This window comes from Mytilus trossulus, chromosome 11 (genome assembly GCF_036588685.1).
Source record: "Mytilus trossulus isolate FHL-02 chromosome 11, PNRI_Mtr1.1.1.hap1, whole genome shotgun sequence".
NCBI classification, from domain to species: Eukaryota; Metazoa; Mollusca; class Bivalvia; order Mytilida; family Mytilidae; genus Mytilus; species Mytilus trossulus.
In genome coordinates, this window is record NC_086383.1 from 21149673 (window position 1) to 21173232 (window position 23560).

The window sequence follows — 23560 nt, forward strand, 5'->3', positions numbered from 1 at the left end:
ACTAATATTTTGATTTTAGATATTTTCTCGTTTCACGACTTTTCTCTTTTGATTTAATGTCATCAAAACACCAAAATTTATAGAAAACTTGATTGATGGTCAATATATTCTTTATACGAAAATATTGGGTATTTCAGAGCACCATATTTTTTATCTGCGGTATCTTTAGAATATTTTAGAAGCTTGAGTTTCAAGGTAACCAAATCTTGAACACAGGTTAAATAAGGGGAGAAATTTGATAGCTTAACTTTCAGTAATGGTTATTCTCTTATATGCAATGAAATGTTATGTGACATTTTTTCTATAGTACTGGACAGGATAAAACTTTACTTAGGCCAATAATTTCTTTATTTGAAACAAAGATGAATTCTGCACATTTTTTTCAAATGTTTAAATTTAACAAAGACTAATAGGGGACCAACATTGGTGGTATTACTCTAAAAGAGAAGAAAACAGCCGAAGGCCACCAATGGTTCGAGGTTATTATTTTGTGTAATAAAATCACTGATTGCTATGTTTTTAATTTTTTCTTGTTCTTTTAGGTATTTTGTGTACCTCAATCTAGTATTGCTGTTCTGTTTTAAGATGGCAACATTCCTGTCACAAGAAGATATAAATTTTCTACGATTAGCTGGTTTGTTGATAAGAGTCGCACCACGTGCTGTAAGACGAAAGTTTGACTTTGAATTCCATCCAGAACAGCTACAACAATTTTTGAGAGAAAAGCGAGGCAAGATAGATGACCTACATTTGTAAGACGTAACAAGAGAGTAATTACATTGGCACAGTATGATTTATTATATCCTAGAGGTAAACGTCTTTATCATTTCAGACTAAGTTGTATATCAGGAAAATCTGCCAAAACATGTATTATGAAAATATATATGTTACCTTATAAGTATAATAAAATGATTCAATTAAGAAACATATTTTAATATACCTGTGTAACCATATTTTCATTGGACATACTTACACTACTTTATGTATAAGAAATCACTGTTATTATTTGAAACAACATTTTTCATTGTTTGCGTCAGTTTTCATTAAAACCTTAACCGTAGACTTAATTGTAGACAGATGGTATTTAGAACTTTTATGACCGGCATAATTATACCTCAGAATAAAATGTGATACGACCTGACCATTTTGTTTTGTAGCATGTTTGAATACCAGCAACGTCTTTTCGTCATTTTGAAAATAATTCCTTAACCTCGTATATGAAACGATAACGGAATATTTGACGGGTTTGTGAATGGTCTGACGCAAGGTTTTATTTCTAGTCCCATTCAAAATTTATGACAGCTTTTAATAAAAATAGAATCTTCATTTCCCACCATTCACCCCTATTGACCACATTGCTGAATATATACATAGTTTGTTGTGATGTTTATTTGCTCTTTTCATTAGGCTCTACAGGAGTATTATCATACATGTTTGATGTATCATTAATGGCATGTTTACTCAGACATTTCACAGATCTAGACATCCAAGAAAGTCTTCCAGTGAAAATAAACCATTCTGTTGCTGCAGATATTTCCAGGATAAAATTTTACAGAAACTCCATTGTTCATTCTGACAGCGGTAAAGTCGACGAAGACAAGTTCTTGGAGATTTGGAACTGTGTGACTGAGGTAATTTCTCCAATAACTAAATGTAAATAGTAAAAAAATGTAACATTTTACCATCTCGATGGCTGATGACATTGAAGAGTCTTTAAAATATACATGTTATTAATATATGTAGGTTCTACCACTGCATCAAGTGTGATACTATATTTATCCACTCGAGAAGTAAAATGTTTAAAATTTAACTGTCTTTAGTGGATAAATATCGTATAACACTAGATTTGGTGGTGAAATTTGTTTCTCTAACAATTTTCAAATCACAAGCAGGCAAAATTTCTTTCTTTTCGATTGATCAGCAAAAAGATGTGCTCTTTCTACATGACGTCATCAGGCATGGTCGCCTTTTTTCATGCCGTCACGATAAAAAAAATAGAAGAATGTAAGAACATTTGACGTCATATCGGATTTTAACCAATGAAGAACTGAGATGAAACGAACCACACGTTGATTATTTTTTTTCAATGGGTGCAGACAGGGATAAATTGACGGAGAATTAGAAAAAATATATTTATACACTTGAATAAGTAAAAATGTGATAGACATACACCTTAAAGTTGTATAGTTGTTAAAAGAAAATAATCTTAATTTATACCTTTCAGTTTCACAGAGTAACTTCAACAAGTATGAAAATTTATGTTGTTCTGCATTGAAAGCTGTACAATTATTCTTTTTTTAATTTGATATATAAGATGATGTCAAAGACATGTGTGTGTTGGGATTAGATGTAGGTTAATTCATTTCAAGTGAAAAATAATTGATAACCTCTTGCTTTTGAAAATTATCTAAGGAGTTGTTTATTATCAAGGCAGTGCTATTTGGTGAAAGTGAAGTTTCATTACTGTAAACCAACTTATTTTCGCGACTTTCGCGAGTAGAAAAATAACGCAAATATAAATCGTCGCGAATATGTCAATCTTTGATCTTTCCTAAATAAACTTCATCAAGTTTATCAGATAATCGCGAAATTAAATAGCCGCGAAGTGGTCAAGAAAGGATAAAACGCGAAATAAAGTATCCGCGAAAATAAGTTGGTTTACAGTATTGAATTGATGGTTAACAACATGTATTTCTAAAATATCTCACAATTATAACGTACCGTACTGGTCTTTCATTGTAACTATCGTTCATTGAAGCGGTGTCTTTTTGTTGTGGTTATTTTTTTTGAGATTTCCTGTTCTGTAGCTTTTCAGTAGAACTTGAATATGATGTCTTTGTTGCTTTGTCGTCTACGGAAAGACAGGTGTTTTTTTGTTATCGTTGGAGGATCATGTACCTAAAAGTAATATTATTATTTACTCTTTATAATCTTGAATGTGTAACGTTGTATGTTTCATTGTTTACATAAAGTACTATTTTGTGTTACAGGCAATACTCAGGCTAGCACCAGAAATGAAGCAAGAGATTGATGCGTTGATAAGTTCATCGTTAACTAATGTCACTGATATCATAGATTGTATACGGCTTGAGAAACAGTTAAAAAAAACAAATCAGCATATGGTAACAATCAACAAGAAATTAGAGACGCTAGAAATAGAAAAAAATAATATAACAGGTATTTCTGATCTAAAAGGAAAATGTCCCTTTGTGGTCCCTAATTTCTAGCTTGGAAATCAAATTTCCATGGTTATCAACTATCTAAATACATATTTTTATTCCTGCATAACTTATCAATAATATTGATAGTGAAATTAAACACAAAGTTATTATTGTTTCTGAAATAATCGTTGGTGGTTTTTTTTTACATCACAATTAAACAAATTGATAGTGTTAAGTAGGGGCATCATATATGTGCCATAGACGCGTTCCTTATATATGTTTATTTTTTTTGGAAAAAGGGGTTGAGTTAAATAAATTGGGGAGAGGGGGGGGGGGGGGTAAACATCCTTTTTCTCAAAATTTAAGAAATTCAAAAGAAAAGGGGGATGTAAAAAATAATTCCGAAGTCATTTAATTTTTATAAAAGAAAAGAAAAATTGGGTTTCACAACGTATTTTGAAAGTTTGGTATATATAGTCTGAAAACTGATTTAATAAGTATTGCACAACAGCAAGACATCTTTAATTGAAAATAAAGTCAAATCTTATATTAAATTTCGTGTTCTTTGACAACATTTATTCTGTGTGAGAAGCCTATAATGTGTAAAAAAATTAAATCAAATCCAGAACTGCATCATGCTTGAATATTGTGTTTATTTTTCCCCCAACTGTTCGAGGTTGGACATTTGCTGTCATATCCAGATGCGCTTGACAAAGTAGTTTTAGTATATTCTGCGTCTTTAGGACAAGGAAGAGTTTAGCTGATTATGAAGCTTTTATTTTAAAAGAGCATTGATTTTATTGAGAGAGGGTATAAGAAAGAAAGAACTGAAAGTATTTCTATACAAGATTTACGATTGACTTCATATCTATTTTGGCAGTATTTCAGTTTCCCATAGCACTAGTGAAAATGTAACTAATTCATAAATCATATGTTGTGTGTTTCATTATGAAATGCTTTATCCATTTTTTGTTTTTGAACACCATACTTTTAGTGAGTTCTGAATTATGAAATATGTTTTTGAATAGGAGAAACTTACCACTTACCATGATTTGAGTTTGTTTCTAGGTTCTGGCAATTAAGTTATTTTGCATCTCCATTTTTGTCTCTTATACCTTGCTACGATTAATCTTTTATCATTCACTGAAACATGATTGAATACATATCTGTCTGTCTAAAACTAATTTTGTTTACAGAAATACAACAACGAACTTTGAAAGAATGGAGAAATAATGGCAAAAAATACATTCCTACCTCAGCAACAATGTTTATACTAGAATCATTAAACAAAACGACGGGTGTTATTATTACTGGATCTCCAGGCTGTGGAAAATCTGCAGTCGCTCATCATGTAGCATTGGAATTAGAAAAGGAGAAATACGATATAATTCCTTGTGATGATCCTTCAGGAATCATTAAGCATTTTACAAAAGATAAATTCCAAGTTTTTGTAATTGATGACGTTTGTGGTAAATTCTCTCTTAATCAACAAAAAGCAGAATCATGGGAGCAAAAAGATTGCAAATTAAGTATGCTAATTGAGTCTTGTAATCTGAATGACGACGATGACGAAAATGATAGCAAATCAGTGCATAAGTTTATCATTACGTGCAGGGAAAATATATATGTTCACGAGACATTCCCAAAACTTACTTGTTTTTCACTTGTACAATGCAGCTTTAGTACCGAATACAAAATTACTCCAGAAGAAAGGAGGACTATTGCAATGTCGTATGTACCTGAGAATATAGTGAACGACATAGAAAATATTTGTCTGTACGATTTTTTCCCTCTTTTATGTTCTCTGTACTGTACAAACCTTAATCAAGATCATAGATTCTTTACCCATCCTGTTGAAATAATTGGAAATGAAATCATAAAAATGAAAAAACAATCTACATCATCTTTTCTCTGTATTTCTCTCCTTGTTCTTAGAAATAATAAATTTTGTATAGACGAATTAAGATCCGAGGATGTGCAACAGCTAGTTAATGCTATATGCTGGGAATGTAAAATCGAACCTGTATCCATTGTAACGATATTTAACAGTTTTGAGTGTCTTAAAGGTGTCTATATTACAGAATCGGATGACTTCTACACAGCAATCCACGACAAAATGTTTGACATCATATCAGCAGCTATTGCACCATTTATAATAAAATGTTTAATAGACCACGTTGATATTGCATTCCTGGCAAATCGTGCGTACATTTCATCATTTACTCAAAATAGTGTTCCTTTTGTTATTCAAATACCACAAGAGTTCGAAAGCCAATTTCTACAACGACAAATAAAAGATGCAATGAAGGGCAAATACTGGGAAGTATTTGGAAGCATTCAAACAGAAAATGAGGCATATAGAAAACTACTTCTATCGTTTCTGAAAGAACAAGACACATGTCAGCAAATTTCGTTTGATTTCGATGAAGATGGGAATACGCTTTTGTATGTATCACCTCATTTGGGATACATTGATTTTGTAGAACATTTTGTAGTAAATTATCCGTATCACATAAAGGTTAAAGACAATGAGGGTAGGTCTCCCTTTTATGTCGCATGTGAAAAGGGTCAAATTGCAGTCGTTAGATATTTAATGAAATATAATGAGAACATTGATACAAAAAATATGGATAACACAACAGCATTATCGGCAACCTGCCTTAATGGTCACACTGAGGTTGCTCAACTTTTATTAGACAACAAAGCAGATATCAACAGTAGAGATACTTATGGACAAACTGCTTTACATTCAGCCTGCCAAAATGGACACGCAGAAACTGTGAAAATATTGATGGAATTTGGCATGAATGTCAATCAGAAAGATAAAAATGGTAGAACACCACTGTATGTTGCCTGTAAACATGGTTGTTATGATACAGTGAAATACCTACTTGATTTAAACGACCAAGCATTAATAAGTCGTGTAGATACAACAATAAAAAACGACAAAGGATTTTCAGTTTTACATATAGCATGTTTCGAAGGACATTTAGAGGTAGTAAAGTTATTGATTGACGTTGGTATGAATCTTAATGATACAACAAATGCAGGTTCTACACCACTTCACATGGCTTGTCAGAATGGTCATTATGAAACAGTGAAATTCTTACTTGACTTAAATCGCCAAGTATTAAATAGTCGTGTCGATACTACCATTAAACAGAAAGATGGATGGTCAGTTTTACATATAGCATGTTTCAAAGGACATTTAGAGGTAGTAAAGTTATTGATTGACGTTGGTATGAATCTTAATGATACAACAAATGCAGGTTCTACACCACTTCACATGGCTTGTAAGAATGGTCATTATGAAACAGTGAAATTCTTACTTGACTTAAATCGCCAAGTATTAAATAGTCGTGTCGATACTACCATTAAACAGAAAGATGGATGGTCAGTTTTACATAGAGCATGTTTCAAAGGACATTTAGAGGTAGTAAAGTTATTGATTGACGTTGGTATGAATCTTAATGACATATTAACAATCGATTTTACACCACTACACATGGCTTGTCAGAATGGTCATTATGAAACAGTGAAATACTTACTTGATTTAAACGGCCAAACATTAAATAGTCGTGTTGATACTTCCATAAAAGAGGAAGATGGATGGTCAGTTTTACATATAGCATGTTTAAATGGACATTTAGAGATAGTAAAGTTATTGATTGACGTTGGTATGAATCTGAATGATACAACAAAAATCAATTCTACACCACTACACATGGCTTGTCAGGATGGTCATTATGAAACAGTGAAATACTTACTTGACTTAAACTGCCAAGTATTAAATAGTCGTGTCGATACTACCATTAAAGAGACAGATGGATGGTCAGTTTTACATATAGCATGTTTCCAAGGACATTTAGAGGTAGTAAAGTTATTGATTGACGTTGGTATGAATCTTAATGACACAAAAAATGCAGTATATACACCACTATCCATGGCTTGTCAGAATGGTCAATTTGACATAGTGAAATACTTACTTGATTTAAACGGCAAGTATTAAATAGTCGTGTCGATACTACCATAAAAACCACGAATGGATGGTTAGCTTTACATATAGCTTGTTATAAAGGACACACAGAAGTGGTAAAATTATTGATCCATGTTTGTATGAATTTAAATGAAACATCAAATGACGGTTCTACACCACTATTTTTAGCGTGCAAGAGAGGTAATTTTGAAACAGTTAAATATTTACTTGATTTAAACGGTCAAACACCAAATTTTCGTGTTGATACTACCATTAAAAAAACGAATGGATGTTCGGCCTTACATGCAGCTTGTGTAAATGGACATGCAAACATACTAAAGTTATTGATAGATGACGGTATGAATATAAATGAAAGAGACCATTCTGGAACAACAGCTGTTCACTTAGCTTGTATAAATGGACATTGTGGTATTGTAAAGATATTAAAGGATAATGGTGCAGAATTACAAATATTTGATAATGACAGACTTACGCCATTTATGTGTGCTAAATACAGAGGTTATTCCGATATTTTGAAACTTTTGAAAGAGTAGATTTAAAAACATTGAAGAGCATAATAAGGATTTATAAACATTATAATCGAGACCCTTTATATTAAGCAACATTTTTGGGATTGGTTTGTGTACTGTATATTTCTGAAAAGGTTTTGAAACGTCTGACTTTATACGATCAAGATGTCTTAATATGTTCAATATGCATATCGTGTTAGTAATCGGGTAAATTTACGCAAATATTTGAGAATTTGTGCAATTGATTAAAATACATTCATAGCTATAAAATAAATAAGGAAAACATATGGATGTTTTTCAACTTGTTAGTAAGTTAAAGATGTGAGATTTAATCTATTTGTTAATATGTTTTTGTGATTTTTTTATGAGTAGTAGGATAACTATGTCTAGTATATGAGTTCCTTTCAACGTCGACATGTCCGTCAGACGCGTTCACCTGATCTCGGGTTTTTTCATGAATCAGTGATGAAGGTTAACGTTGCATGATTAGGTTTGTTTGTAAAATCCGATAATACTATTTCCACAATATGTGGTGTATTGAATAATTTTAAGGGTGTCGTGACCTCATTTTCATGGTCTATAATCTTACCTTGACCTTAATTTTATTGGTCATTGGTCAATGTTAAGTTTATGTTTTTTCAATTACCATAAGCAATAAGTTCACAATATTTAGTTCATGAAATAATTCTAAGGTGTACCTAGCTTGTAAGGGAGGTCATTATGACACAGTGAAATTCCTTCTTGATTTAAACAATAAAATTTTGGATAGTCGTGTTGATACTACCAAAAGAGATATAAATGGATGGTCAGCTTTACATGTAGCTTGTCATAAAGGACATACAGAAGTGGTAAAACAATTGATTGGTGTTTGTAAGAATTTAAATGAAACTTCATATACCGGTTCTACACCACTTTGTTTTAGCATGACAGAAAGGGCATTTTGAAACAGTTAAATATTTACTAGATTTAAACGGTTAAACATATTAAATAGTCGTGTAGATACAACAAAAAACGCGAAATCGGATTTTCCGCTTTACACTCAGCTTGTATGAATGGACATCTAGATGTAGTAAAGTTATTTGTCAATGTTGGTGTGGACCTCAATGATATATCAACAATAGGTTGAACTCCTCTTATATATGCTTGTGAGGAAGGTCATTATGAAATAGTTATTTTTTTTACTTGAATTAAACGGTCAAACAATAAATAGTCGTGTAGATACAACAATAATAGACAAAAACAGATTTACAGCTTTGCACAGCGCTTGTATAAAAGGACATCTAGATGTGGTTAAGTTATTGGTCAATGTTGGTATGGACCTCAATGATATATCAACAATAGGTTGAACTCCTCTTATATATGCTTGTGAGGAAGGTCATTATGAAATAGTTAATTTTTTTACTTGAATTATACGGTCAAACAATAAATAGTCGTGTAGATACAACAATAATAGACAAAAACAGATTTACAGCTTTACACAGCGCTTGTATAAAGGGACATCTAGATATGGTTAAGTTATTGGTCAATGTTGGTGTGAACCTTAATAGCACATCATGTGCAGGTTATACATCGCTCTATCACGCTTATCAGGAAGGTCTTTGTGAAATAGTGAAACAGTTACTCGATTTAAACGGTCAAACGATAAATAGGCTTGTTGATACTACTAACGGATACTTGTCAACTTTACTTGTAGCTTGTTTCGACGGAGAGACAAAATTGGTAAAATTATTGATTGAAGCTGGTATTAATATAAATGACACATCAATTTACGATTCTACAGCACTATTTTGAGCTTGTCAGCAAGGTAATTTTGAAACGGTGAAATTCCTTCTTGATTTTAACAACCGAACATTACATAGTAGTAAAGATACTATCAAAAGAGATGTGGATGAATGGTCAGCTAAACATGTAGCTTGTCATATAGGACACACAGAAGTGGTAAAATTATTGATCGATGTTGGTATGAATTTAAATGACACATCAAATCACGGTTCTACACCACTATGTTTAGCGTGCCAGAAAGGTCATGTTGAAACAGGGTATTATTTACTTGATTTTAACGACAGCATATTAAATAGTCATGTCGATACATAGAAAAAAACGCAAAGATGGATGGTCAGCTTTACACGCAGCTTGTATCAATGAACATCTTGATGTAGTAAAGTTTTCAATGTTGGTGTGGACCTTAATGGTACATAAGAAAAAGGTCATACTCCTCTTATTCAAGCTTGTGAGGAAAGTCATAATGAAATAGTTAAATTTTCACTTGATTTAAACGGCCAAACAATAAATAGTCGTGTTGATACAACAATATCAGTCAAAAGCGGGTGTACAGCTTTACACAGAGCTTGTATCAGTGGACATCTAGATGAACTTAAGTTATTGGTAAATGTTGGTGTGAACCTTTATAGCGAATGTGTGCTAAACACAATTTTTTTCCCATATAATGGGACTTTTAATAGGACAGTTTGAACAACATTACGAAGAGTAAGATAAAGAGTGTATTAACCTTGTTATTATGACCAATTAAGCAATATTTATCAATTATTGACTTTTAACGTGGTCATTACTTTATATTTGGATCTGTTTAGGTTATATTGACCAAGGACGAAGTATAACTTATTGAAGGAGTGAAAGTCTTTGATTTATTTTTACCACACACATAAATATTGTATTAGGAAAATGGCCTTCAATGCTTTTTCTGTGTATTTTTGAATTGTGTTTTACCAGAATGTTTACATGCTATTGAAAATATACAATATTTTTTTACAATTTCAGCTAACAATGGAGTCGAAGGGGACTTTCGGCTTGCAATCCGTCTGTCTATCTGTCTATTGTCTGTCTGTTCATCCGTTAGTCGGGCAAATCAGTTGTACACACTTTTCTTCATTCTTGAAGATTTTGATTTGATATTTGATATATAGTTTCATCATGAAAAGTTACAGATCAAGGGCGATTTTTGTTCCGGTTTTATTATTGTGCACAGGGTTATGGTCATTCGACTAACAAAATTCGCTACAACAAGAATATAGAAAGATGTGGTGTGAGTTCCAATGAGACAACTCTCCATCCAAATAACAATTTATAAAAGTAAACCATCATAGGCCAATGTACGGCCTTATCAGCTTTCAATACTGTTTTTCGTCATGCTTGAAGATATTAACTTGATATTTGTAATGTAGTTTACACCATGACAAGTTACAGATCAAGCTTGCCCTTTAGCAAAAATATTTGCTAGTTAGCTAACAATGGATGTCAAGTTAATTTCCGAAATATAGAAAAGAAACTTAAGTTGAAAATCAGATGCAAGACTTACAAAACGTGTGAAATTAAAAGTTTTAATGATTGTTTTTGATTTTTGTTTTACAGGTTTTTAAATATTCAACGAAAGTCACAGCATATGAGACATACGGATTACTTTCTTGCGCCGGCGGCGAAAACTATTTGTTGAAAACCTTTTATTTCAGAAGGCAGATCAGCAGAATGCCTCATACCTTGTAAACGCATACCTTAAATTATGAAATTGCTGTCTGTCATATGTCCTTTTTCATTGATATCATTTTAATGGTCCAGCAACTGCTTGAAAAAAAAACTTGTTTGGCATATGAGTTTCTGATTTATAAGGAATAATTGGACAACTATATCTAGTATCAGGATTCCTTACAATGTCAACATATAAAAAAAAGGATGTTAACTGTACGATTACCAATGAGACAACCCACACACCAGACGAAATCATTCAACACATATATTTCAAACTATAGGTCAGCGTACAAACCTTCAACAATAAGCATATCCAATATCGCATAGTGAGCTAAAAAACAAATGTAAAAACAATCAAACGAAAAAGATAACGGTCTAATGCATGTATAAATAATGACAGAAAACAAAATATTTAGCACAACAACCTATGATAATCATTGAATGACACAGGCTCCTGACTTTGAAAATACACATATAATTGTAGAGATTAACTATGTTAGTGGGCGCCAATTCTCCCCCTGATTCTAGAACAATAGTGAAACGGACCAACGCAAGAACTGTAAAATATAAAAAAACACCAAGATCAACAGCAACAATCAACAATCATTCAAGTACATGCTCCTCATTTTGGACAGGCACATGCAGAATTGTGCGGCCAATTTGTGCTTGTCCCCTGCACTTGAACATGTATATTTAGTTGTGGAGGATGGTATTCAGATTTCAACACTTTTCATTATATCATATCGATACTAACAATAACGACACGAAAGATCACACAATTGCAAATAGTACATGAAAAGCAAACTTTATAATGTGTATGAAGCCAAAAGAAAATTAAAAAAAAAACCAGTTTAATACTTACAAATAACAATGTGTATTGTTCAGAAAAAAAACTTGTCAATCTAATTGATGTTAATATGATAGAAAATAATGTGTTTATATTTAACTGCCGATTACTTATCCGTAATTGAGATGTAAAACGGAAATTTGTCCGTCATTTTCAGTCTTTTAGTCAATGTTTAGACTTTCTTCACTGAGGTTAATTCGGTACTGTTGAGATGATTCGCTTGCAAAACGTTTAGATGTGTTCAGATTGTTCATTTTTTTTTATTTTAGAATATAAACGTAATGAATTGTCGGAAAAAGTTCTGAAACGTACTGAAAAAACTTTAATCAAATGGTCTGCATAGTTATAAGTTCACCGTGATGAACAAGTCTGAAAATTGACCAAGATACTGAATACGACTGAATAATTTATTGGTTTGACTTCTCAGATTGTGTTAAGATCTAAATGAACACTTAAAACTAAAATTTCATATACAAAATGCATGTATTTCAAGCCGATATCATACGAATCTGTCATCAACGGATGACTTTGCTGAAAGACATTAACAATAGAAACCAAGGAAATAACAAAGACTTAAAACCCAAAGGAAAGTTACATCAACATTTCAACAGTTATACACAAAATGTAAATAAAAAAAAGAAACAAAACAAAGAATCGGAAGTAAAATCAGGTGTTCCGGAAGTGTAAGAATTTCCTGCACCGTATACGTCACCCGATGTGTTATTTCTTTGTTCAGTTCGGTAATGATGGAAGGTTTTTATGAATGATGAAGAATATCAGATATGATATCTGACACACTTTTGTCATAATGGCCAATCAGCTCATGATGGCGACCATAATTTTTTTGAGTGATGACCTTAATTTGATAGATTCAACTTTTGAGAAAGCAGTATTCCTCATTCAACAAAATTAACGTACTTTGAGCTAGCTCTAGAGTTACGTATCAATTGAGACACATGTACTCCATATACTGGTGCCGCTGAACCTGTTTAACTTACCTGATAAAGTTAATAGTTTTGATTCTTTCCTTGAACTGTTGACAACTGACTTTAACTTTAACTGACCAATACATTCAGCCTAAGGGTATATTATGATATTGTGTATTTCACCATTATTTCAATATAATGCCACTTAGTTGACCCGCTCTTTAAGGAAGCTGGCTTGTCATGTTTTAGATTTTTTGTTAGATTTTCGGAATCTTCTAGTTTTATCCATTTAGATGCCTTGCAGAAAATTGCCCGGTGACCCCCATTTTCTTTTTGTAGTGATACTTGTCAATGATGAAGCTATGAAAAGTCAAGAGAGAATATTTTCCCGCCAAAATTTCAATGGCTAATATCTCGAAAACAGGCACGGTGACATATATATATATTTTAATATTTGGATTCCTTTTTTACGACATTGAAAACCATACACGTGCTTTGGCTTTATTCGTCACAAAAAGGTTTGTCACAGGCTAACTAATTTAAATTATGAATAACACATCGACCAGTTTTAGAAATTGACGAGACTGTGCATGATATATCATATGTTTTTTTTTAACATATTTGTTATTCCAAAATTTATAACTACCAAAAAAACACAATACTAAAATAGCTTTTAATAAGAAAACTCTGTGTCAACTGTAGACAATTTTTGGAGTTATATCATGTATATATCTTTGAAAGGCATGAAAGGGGTAGCATGAACATCTTTAAAAGACTGTCTAAGTAAATTTTAACTATGGGATATAATGCCTTGGTATTTGTCAAAATATTTCTTGTATCAAAAGTTTAGTTCATTGTAGTAATCCTTTTTACAATAGTTAATACTTTGATATACAGGTCTTGAATGGCATATATACTTGTATTAACAGTTACACTCATGTGAAACAAAGTCTTGTCTAATTTCAAACAAAAAGGTATACAGTTGTAATAATGTATTCATGATATTCAAAAGGAGACTAAATAGAAAAGCAACTTCCGTAACAGTTCAACGTCAAACCCTATCATATTCTACATTTATCTGTGTCTATCTGAAGTCAGAGGTTTGTAGTTCAGTTGATGCTATTGGTTGCTTTTTTAAATATTTGATTCATTTTTATTTGTTGGTCATAAATCAAACTGTCAGTTTGTTTGCTTGAACAGATTGAATTTATTTGTATTCTAATCCGTAGGATACTTTTATAGTTGACTTAACTACAGCTGTGTGGTATTTGTTATTATATTGAATTAGCTCAATTTGAACTAACTTGGATAAAATGTTAAGAAAAAAAGAACTTTTAAGAAAGTTCGAAAAAGGGGGAGTCAAAAATCTTAACAAAACGAAACGTTCGAATATATAGTCCAACAGAACGAGTAGAAATTAACTGGCCTATTTTTCTCTTGTTGCCATTATTCTACAACCAACAAGAAAGAAAGGTTGAAACCTGATAGAGTAGCTAATAAAGCTTTACACTTGTACGAGAGAAGATAAAAAAAATTTACAGAAACTTGAACAAATTTAGATGGTTAACATGAAATTAATTTATTTAATTGATCCATAAGTTTCTTTATTTTATGTTGATATGAAACAATATTTTATTTTAAATTCATTAGGTACTATCGAACCAAACCTTTGAGCAGACAAATGCAAAAAACGCATTCGTTGCTATGATATTTGGTCACCTAAACGTTACCATATTAAAAAAGGGTTGACATATAACAGTAAGACGCTTTCGTAGGAATATACGTTGATTGATAGAGATATTTTGGTAAATGACCCACGACCTTGTTTTAAGATGTTCATTAAAAGATTTAATCCAACTTTTCTAAGAATTTCTAACGTTCATAGATTCTAAATAACTTATTACTCAAAGATATCGAAACATTCAAGATTCTTGTTATTTTATGTATTTGGAACAGACGTAGTTAGAACTTTACAAATTGTAAATATATTCATATCAAGAAATATACATAGATGTATGCGATATATCATTCATTGTTATTTCTATTGTTGAAACATTGTGCTCAGCCAAGAAACTCAAAAATAATTTACGAGAAGCTTAGAAATAACTTTTGACACGATCTCACCAAATTAAGAATTATCTCTTGGATGCGTATGGAACGCCACAGCTGTCTTATGCGGAACTCTGATATTACTTTATGTTGATTTATTATTACTTAATGATATTTTGTCTTTTCTTAATATTGTTTTGACATTACGTAATGATTTTTAAATATGAATTAATATGGAATTATCATTACTTAATGATATTTCGATGTTACAGTACATGGTTTCGTATTTACCTGATATAGTTTTGTCTCGTTGTGGTTTCACCATTTCTTAATATGGTTGTTTCATTAGTCAATGTGGTTTTAACATTACTTGATGTGTATGTGACTTAATGTGATGTAGTTGTTTCATTACATGATATGGTTTTGAGAAATTATAAAAAAAAGAATCGATCATCCTTAGACTTACTTCTAATGAAATACATCTGCTCGAGCAGTCTGTCGGTAGTATTATGCTTTGAACTTTATAGGTAACGAACACATTTGGGTGAGAAACGTAAAAATTCATTCGGTAGTTGTTGGAATCAACTAAGTATACAACATGTTACATCTTTAACCATATTATCATGTCTTGATGTAAGTTTATCTTTTCTTTACATAAATTAATTCCAATTGGATTCCTCTCCGAGTTCAGTATTTTTGTGATTTACTTTTAAAAGAAACAGTTTACAACAAAGGAGAGACATATGCTGAACAGGAAAACACTTTTTATTATCAAAATAATGGTCTTTAAACAATATAATATTTTGATTAGTCAAATTGTATCTGCAATCTAATACCACAATATTTAACAATAGAAAATTATATTTATCTTCAGATTGTTAATACAAATTTTTATGATTAATTTAAACAACCCTATTATATTTTCTACGAGTAAACAGTTAACTTACATAAAACCAGAAAATGCCACTAGCATTTCCTTCTTGAAGGATTTTAAACAATCTACTCAATTGGTATTTCTTTCCGTAATCCCTTGTAATTGGAATATTAAATAAAACAAAACTCACGCATTGGCTGTAGTGATGGCGTCATATAAGTGTTCAATATCTATATATGTAATTGTAACACTACAATCATGTACTTTATCAAAGTATGTTTTCATAGCTATGAGGGACATAATCTACAGTGTGTTTTACGTACTTCTTATTAATTCTTTACAATCAGTGTTTGGTAAGTAAATATATCAAAATTATTTTAATCATAGAAAACTGAATTATTGCTGTGCACATTAAGATATTTTGGATAATGGCATTTCTTATAACTTCTTAATTCATATAATTACACAAATCTTATCAATGCATTATTAAGTTATCCATATATAACCTGCCCCGGATAGAAATACACCTTATGCTAGTGAATGTATACATGTACATGAATCAGACTCTTACAAAACGAAATAAAAGATAAACTTTGGTATGTGTTGTAATGTTCTTACAACAACTCTAATTTTACATACATTTCGTATGCAGTTATTTTAATACCAAAATAGGTTACCAGGAGTATTGATATTCGTTTGCAACAGGTCGATATCTACAAAGCCAATGACATGCATATTTGTTTTTAGTACTACAGCAGGTTAAGAAGGCAAACAAGTATTAAACTCCACATAAAGTAACAGTCAAATTAGATTTGACAAAAATAAATGTACTACTTTTAAAAGGCCGGTTCACATTGTCGGTTCTAATTGTGGTATATAAAATAGAAGATGTGGTATGATTGCCAATGAGACAACTATCCACTAAAGACCAAAATGACACAAACATAAACAACTATAGTTCATCGTACGGCCTTCAACAATGAGCAAAGCCCATACCGCATAGTCAGCTATACAGGCCCCGATAAGACAATGTAAAACAAGAAAAAAAGAAAACTAACGGCCTTATTTATGTAAAATAAATGAACGAAAAACAAATATGAAACACATAAACAAACGACAACCACTGAATTACAGGCTCCTGACTTGGGACAGGCACATACATAAATAAGGTGGCGGGGTTAAACATGTTAACGGGATCCCAACCCTCCCCTAACCTGAGATACGCTGTTTGTGCATGTTAAGATAAATCTGAAGTTAAGTGTAAGACAGGTTATCAGATACAACTAATAAAATAATTTAGACATCAGTTAAAGCTTCGAGTAAATTACTTCACTTTTACCATTTTTCTATTACCCCGATATCTTAAGTAACACTTATTGTAAATTTTAACGGCATCATATACATGTATATATATGGTTAGAAAATCAGCATAAATGGAAATCGTTGTTAATTATGTTAACATAACAACAATCGAGTTGACTATTTTACTCTTAACCACGTGCACACAGTCAGTGAAATAAAAAAAAGCCTTGTTTTAAAAACAAACAATTTACGGAAGCACAATACAAAGATTTTTTCACTCCCAATCAGACAACTTTAAACTGATGTAATTCATTGCATTCTTCTTTATATTTTATAAATAAGGTACTAGAAGAAAGACGAAAGATTAATCTTTCAAATTGTGATAATTTATGACATATTTATTACATTATTTATTATTATGTAATTAGTTGCTATATTGTGATGTCCACACTTAAATGAACTTATCGTCTTAGTTCTTCATAGCATCCCAAAATATTTTAGAGATTCTTGTACACAGCTTGACCTCCAAAACTGTGTTAGATTTCAAAAAGACATCAATAGAACAAATGTTATACCCAATTGAATTAAGTGGTCTCTAATGAATTGATGTTGCATACTTCATTGAAGATTTATGAGAGAATGATTTGCAACCGAAATCAAACATCCATCTAGAAAACAACATACAGTTTTAATTAAAATAAAAACATGTATTAATTCAATGTGTCAATCTTTTAATCGTTATGTGTCTTTAAGCTTTTTATATGGAAAAACAAAAACCAACAAGCAATCATCATATGACCTGCGCCATATAGAAATCGATCTTATGCAAGTGCACCTATACAATTACTTGTATAAAACTTTGATCGATTTTGTAATTTCAAACTACGAAATAAAAGATGAATTTGGTCTGTTTTTTAGGGTTCAACTTTTACAACAGTTTCACACTTAAGTAAAGTTTTTTTTTCAAATCGACATAGATAAGTTTAACATTGCAATATTAGCGGGAGTTTGGCTAGCGATAAAACTAGTTTCAACCCTATATTATTTCTCAAAATATTCTGTGCCAATTCAGGAATATGACAGTTGTTGTCAAATAGTCCGTTTCTATGTTGGCGTTTGCTTTGTTTCAGTTCGGTGTTTCTATTGTTCCGTTGTTTTCCTCTTATAGTAGATGGTTTAAGCTTCGGATTAAGTTTGTTAACCGGATTTGGTGTCACTTAAAAGATTTAAGACTTTTGAACAGCGGTGTTCTGGTGTTACCTTTATTCAACAAAAATATTAATATTCATTTGTATTTTCTATCCGATGCAGCTCATACATAAACAGTAAAAAGACAAAAAACATTCAGATTTAACATACGATAAGAAAGGACGAGATTCCTGGGTTGAATAGTTCATTTTAAATATTCTCGATCATTAAACCATCAAAGCGTACACAAAGAGCACACACAATAGTATACACATACGTAGAAGAAAGTACTGACATGCATACTAATAATATTAATAATAATAATAATAATAAAAATAATAATAATAATAATAATAATAATAATAATAATAATAATAATAATATCCAATATCAAAATAGAAAAGTCTGCTCAAACGCCAGTACTAATTTTACTGACAAGTCATTCTGCCACTCTACACTCTACTATCGGTTGCTGTACTGAATAGAAAATCACACTTCTTTAATATATAGGTATAAATATTATCCGGCATCTTTTTAATTGGACTTATAAATCTAGTTAGAGAATTTAAACCTTAGTGTTAGTAGAAATCGTATCTTGAATGTAAAGTACAGTTGGCACTTGCTCTATAATTTCAGGGAATGGTTCTTTGAACATTGCCGTTAACAAAAACGCAACACAAGTTTCAACACGGAATAATAACGTTTTAATATTTGGACCATGGAATGCTAATAATGGAAAGAGAAATCAAGTGGCAACTAAAGGTGAATGTTTGCACACTTTTGTTACAGATCCTGTTAAATGGTGGACAGTAGATTTTGGAAATATGTATACCATTGAAAGCGTTCACATCTATGCAAGAACAGATTGCTGTCGTGAGTCTATTGATATAATTTCCAATCTGTTTCGCAGTTAAAGAAAACTGTTTCTTTGTTGAAAAAACTTTTCCTTTTTAGTTCGTGTGTGACAATCCCTGAATTCTGTTTTCCTCTGTCTTTACTATAATGGTCAGCAACATATTGAGCAAGTCGGCGCATGCCAGTGACCTATAAGCTGCTACCCCGTTGTTAATTAGGCACATAATGGTTTAATTTTTGAATTGTTGTTTGGATGGAGAGTTGTCTCATTGGCACTCACACCACATCTTCCTATATCTGATAACCCAAGACAGTTGTGGAATAAGATGTTCTTACGATACATGGTACACATTTCATCAGAATTGATTGATTGATGGTTGTTTTACGTCCATTGGTTATTGAAATGATAAAATTAAAAAAAAATCATAACGAATGCTTACAAAGGGGTTCTTTAATTTGACAAAATATGTTAAATGATTAAATGCATTTACAAACACATGGAACAAACCGCAAAGTAACGATACACTTTCATCTGGAAAATTCATGAGTTTAAAATTATTCAGTTCCTTTAAATAAATGATAGCACATTTTGTACTTGTTTTGTATTTGGCAACATTCACCTGTGAAATTGTGATGGAAATGTTCAATACATTTGTTCATACGAACAGCGTTTAAAATTCAATGCGAATGTATAGGACAAAAAGACAGTACTAACCAGTGTTCCGCAAGGAAAATAAAATTGAAATCCCAGATATATAAGTGTCCTTTAGTAAGATTTTTTTGTAAATCCTAAGACACAGGGAAACAAAATTCTGGGGAAGGTGGTGTATAGTTGACAATCTGTAATCCTAGCATAAGAACTTCCAAACTCATCATTCGTACTTATCGCCAATCTTTGAACACACTGATATCAAGGGCTACAGTAAGTTAAGCATGCATCACAATCTTGTATATCACAGTAATGACATTTTCTCCAGAAGTTTCTTAATTCATGATTTGCATCATGAAATTCAGGGTATAACAATATAACATTGGAATAGTAAGGATATACTGAAGTATTTTCAATTTCAATATCAGTAAATAATTGTGCGCCGGAAAGATTTTGATTCAAGTAAAAGTTAATTTAATTTAAACATATTTATTTATAGTGGATTGGGAAACAAGTTTTGCAACTTACATCAATCCCTTTCCACTTTGCGGGTTCGAGTGATGTCTTTTAGCGACATTGGCTGCTCTTTTTCGTAATCTACAAGGGTGTCTTTTACGTGCAAGAGATATGACTCTCTCTTAACATAAGTCAGCCATTTATCGTCCCCTTCCGACGGACTATCATCGTTTTCTCAAGACTATACTTGCAAATGGTGTCAAGGGATAGTCAACAATTCAGTTCCTGAACTTTTCATCACGCAACGGAAATTGAACCAGGAACCTTTGTGTTACTAGTCCTATGCACTAGCCACTACACTTCGGCTTTTTACAAGTAAAGGTTATATTGTCCAATATTTTAATAGTGTTCTGATATGTACTGACACATATACCACAATTGTCGCAGATATGAAAACAAGTAAATCACAAAATGTAAATTGTATTTCAGCTGAACAACACAGTGACTTTGAAATACGAATACATAATACTTCTGATTGGAGTAGTCAGTATAGTGTTTGCTATAAGCAAATTGGACAGGCACCCACTGAATTGTATGTTAACTGTACAGACCACATATCAGGGAAATATTTGACAGTATATAAGAAAGATGATTATCACCATTATCCTTTGGCATTATGTGAAGTGGAGGTCTACGGAATAGAAGTCATTAGAAATACAGCTAATATATATGAATCAAATTCAACTTCTCGTGGATCCACACATAGCGATCACAAAATAAAAGAAAATAATCTAAGTACCGGCTTTGATTTTCATGACCAAACAACAGGTATTATAACTAAAACAGAATTTTGATTCAACATCAAGATTTTTATGTTGTAACGCTTCTTCTAAGAAGCTTATTTCAATCACAGCCATTAAGTGTGTTTGAGGTTCTCATTTTACCAGGACTATATTTTTTTTAAAACTGATATTGGGTACGATGTCGATTGTGAATGGAAATGGGTAATATAAAAAAACAAACAAAACAAAAACCCGACCAAAAGTAGATAATAGTTGAAGGCCACAGATATGTCTTAAATAGAGCGAGAAAATCCCGCAACCGAAGGTGGCCTCAGGTGGCCCCAAATATAGCAAATGTTTTTGCCTCTTTTATTTTATCTTTCCTGAAAGCTATTCATACAAATGTGTTTAAAATTGTCATAAGAATTATATCAATGGATGTTTCTAAGGACCTTCAAGTATTAACGGCGAAGGTCGTTTGCTTATGTTTGTGAAATGAAGTCCGAATAGGCAAATCGGCAAATTACGTAAAAATAACTCTAATATTTTATAATGTAAATAAAAACCAAAATACCCTGTTAATATAAAACAGTAATCATAACTCGTGGATCTATTTCCGATCGTCAGGATATGAATTCAAATTATATATCAATTATTTTGTTAAAATTTAAGGTGACAATAGGTTAACTACGTCTTCAAAACACGACACTCAATTAACTGCCATAGTTGCATATCATATTAGACCGAGAGAAAAAAAGTAACGATTATACGTTACGGATGCGTAAATAAGGGTAAAATCGTGACCAAGCTTATGATTAATACACGTATTGGTTCAAGATTGGATAAACATCATTTTTCACCAGTCACTCGTTTCATATGACTTTAATGCTTGACGTATTGATTTAAAACACTAGTATCTTTGAACCAGGGGTATGTCAAAGAACGTCTCGTCCTTTTTCAAAAAAAAAAAACAATCATCGGCATATACCTTGCAGATTCAACGTGTTTTATTGTTCTTTCATTTGACTTTTTTCTATCATTGATTTTACTTTTACTGTTTGGTCTGTTTCCGTGATATTCATTTGACGTGGATCGGTCCTTATACATCCCGTTCTTCTGTTTGTATTCTCTGTCAGTTTTGCTGGAGTGTTTTGCATGTGCGACTTTTTGTGTTTCTTTTATTCTTATAACGTGACTCTGTACTTTTAAAGATCCCGCCAGTGATTTATTGTTCTATAATATGTCATTATGTTATTGTTCTATTTTAAGGCTGAAAATAATTTGAACGAAAAAATATTTTTCTCAAGTAGGGATATTAACCATATGAGGATTCTTAAAAGTTCTAAAGAACTTATGGATAATTTAAAATCTCGGTCTGTTTCTGAGATTCATCTAAACAGAATTTTTATTTTTGAAGTCTGTAAACCACCATTCCCTATGTAAATTTATAACTTAAAAAAAAACATTGAACGGCAAACTTATTTTTAAATTGTCCCTTGTGACGTTTACATTTTTTGACCTCAAACACGCGAACCATTGCATGTGGTTTTCAATTTAATAGATGCGTGTTGTGCTTTTTCACGCTACTTTGAAGACCTATTGGTGACCTTTTCTTGTTGTTTGGTCGGGTTGTTGTCTCCTTTAGACATTCCTTATATACATTCTCAACTCTATTTCTGTGTTTTTTATATTTGTTTGTTTTGAGATCGTGACACGTTGATGACTGATGCGCCACTATTTTACCTTTTGCTTCTGTTTTGTTTTCACATGCAACTGTCGTACAAGTGAAATGTCTAGTGCTATAAAACCAGGTCCAATCCACCGTGTTCTACATTTGAAAATGTTTGTACGAAGTCAGGACTATGACAGTTGTTGTCCATTCGTTTGATGTGTTTTATCAGTTGATTTTGATGTTTGATTAGGGACTTTCCGTTTTAAATTTTGTTCGGAGTTCAGTATTTTTGTAATTTTACTATTTTCTCTTACGAAAGACAATGTGCTGATCTATTTATGTCTTATTATTTTTGAATGTATTGTTGATATTGTATTTAGGTCACAAATCCATTTTTGCTGTAACTCGACCAATAATTTATCCTTGCCGACTCTCATTTTTAGGGTGTCGATAGCATAAAACAATTCTTTCACACCCTGATTGAACGGAGCTGTTAATTGAAGCACTTAATTTGCTGTGTGGTCCATATCTCCAATTTTGTCTTATTTTAATCAGTCTCAATTACTTATATTGAACATTATTAATGCAAATAATATTTTCAGATTATACTTAGTGGATATTTAAGGAACTGTTTCCCTCAAAACAATGGAATCCATCGAGGACACCATTCTATCTTTTCATACAGCCATCGACCTCATTGATGGAATGTTCAATAATATGTACAGGTGACCCTAAATATAGAGCGGTTTTATTTACGAAAACGCATGTTTTGGATTATCCCCATTAACGCCAAACTCAAAACTGATTTCA

The 23560-nt window shown here is 31.8% G+C and overlaps 1 protein-coding gene across 1 annotated transcript; it reads left to right on the plus strand.

The window, feature by feature from the left end:
- The first annotated feature begins 759 nt into the window (after positions 1-759).
- LOC134689834 (serine/threonine-protein phosphatase 6 regulatory ankyrin repeat subunit B-like) lies at positions 760-23560 on the plus strand. Its single transcript, XM_063549801.1, has 8 exons — positions 760-810; positions 1408-1631; positions 2991-3177; positions 4358-7057; positions 7489-7656; positions 18973-19209; positions 20786-21124; positions 23353-23560. The coding sequence occupies exons 2-8, from the start codon at positions 1431-1433 to the stop codon at positions 23361-23363; spliced, it is 3843 nt and encodes a 1280-aa protein (XP_063405871.1). The 5' UTR covers positions 760-810; positions 1408-1430; the 3' UTR covers positions 23364-23560.

What these genes read in the sequence shown, in the direction of transcription:
- LOC134689834 (XM_063549801.1), top strand. Translation starts at nt 1,431, where the DNA reads ATGTTTGATGTATCATTAATGGCATGTTTACTCAGACATTTCACAGAT. An exon ending in TTTGGAACTGTGTGACTGAG is followed by an intron (nt 1,632 to 2,990) that starts GTAATTTCTCCA and finishes TTTGTGTTACAG; the next exon opens with GCAATACTCAGGCTAGCACC. An exon ending in AGAAAAAAATAATATAACAG is followed by an intron (nt 3,178 to 4,357) that starts GTATTTCTGATC and finishes TTTTGTTTACAG; the next exon opens with AAATACAACAACGAACTTTG.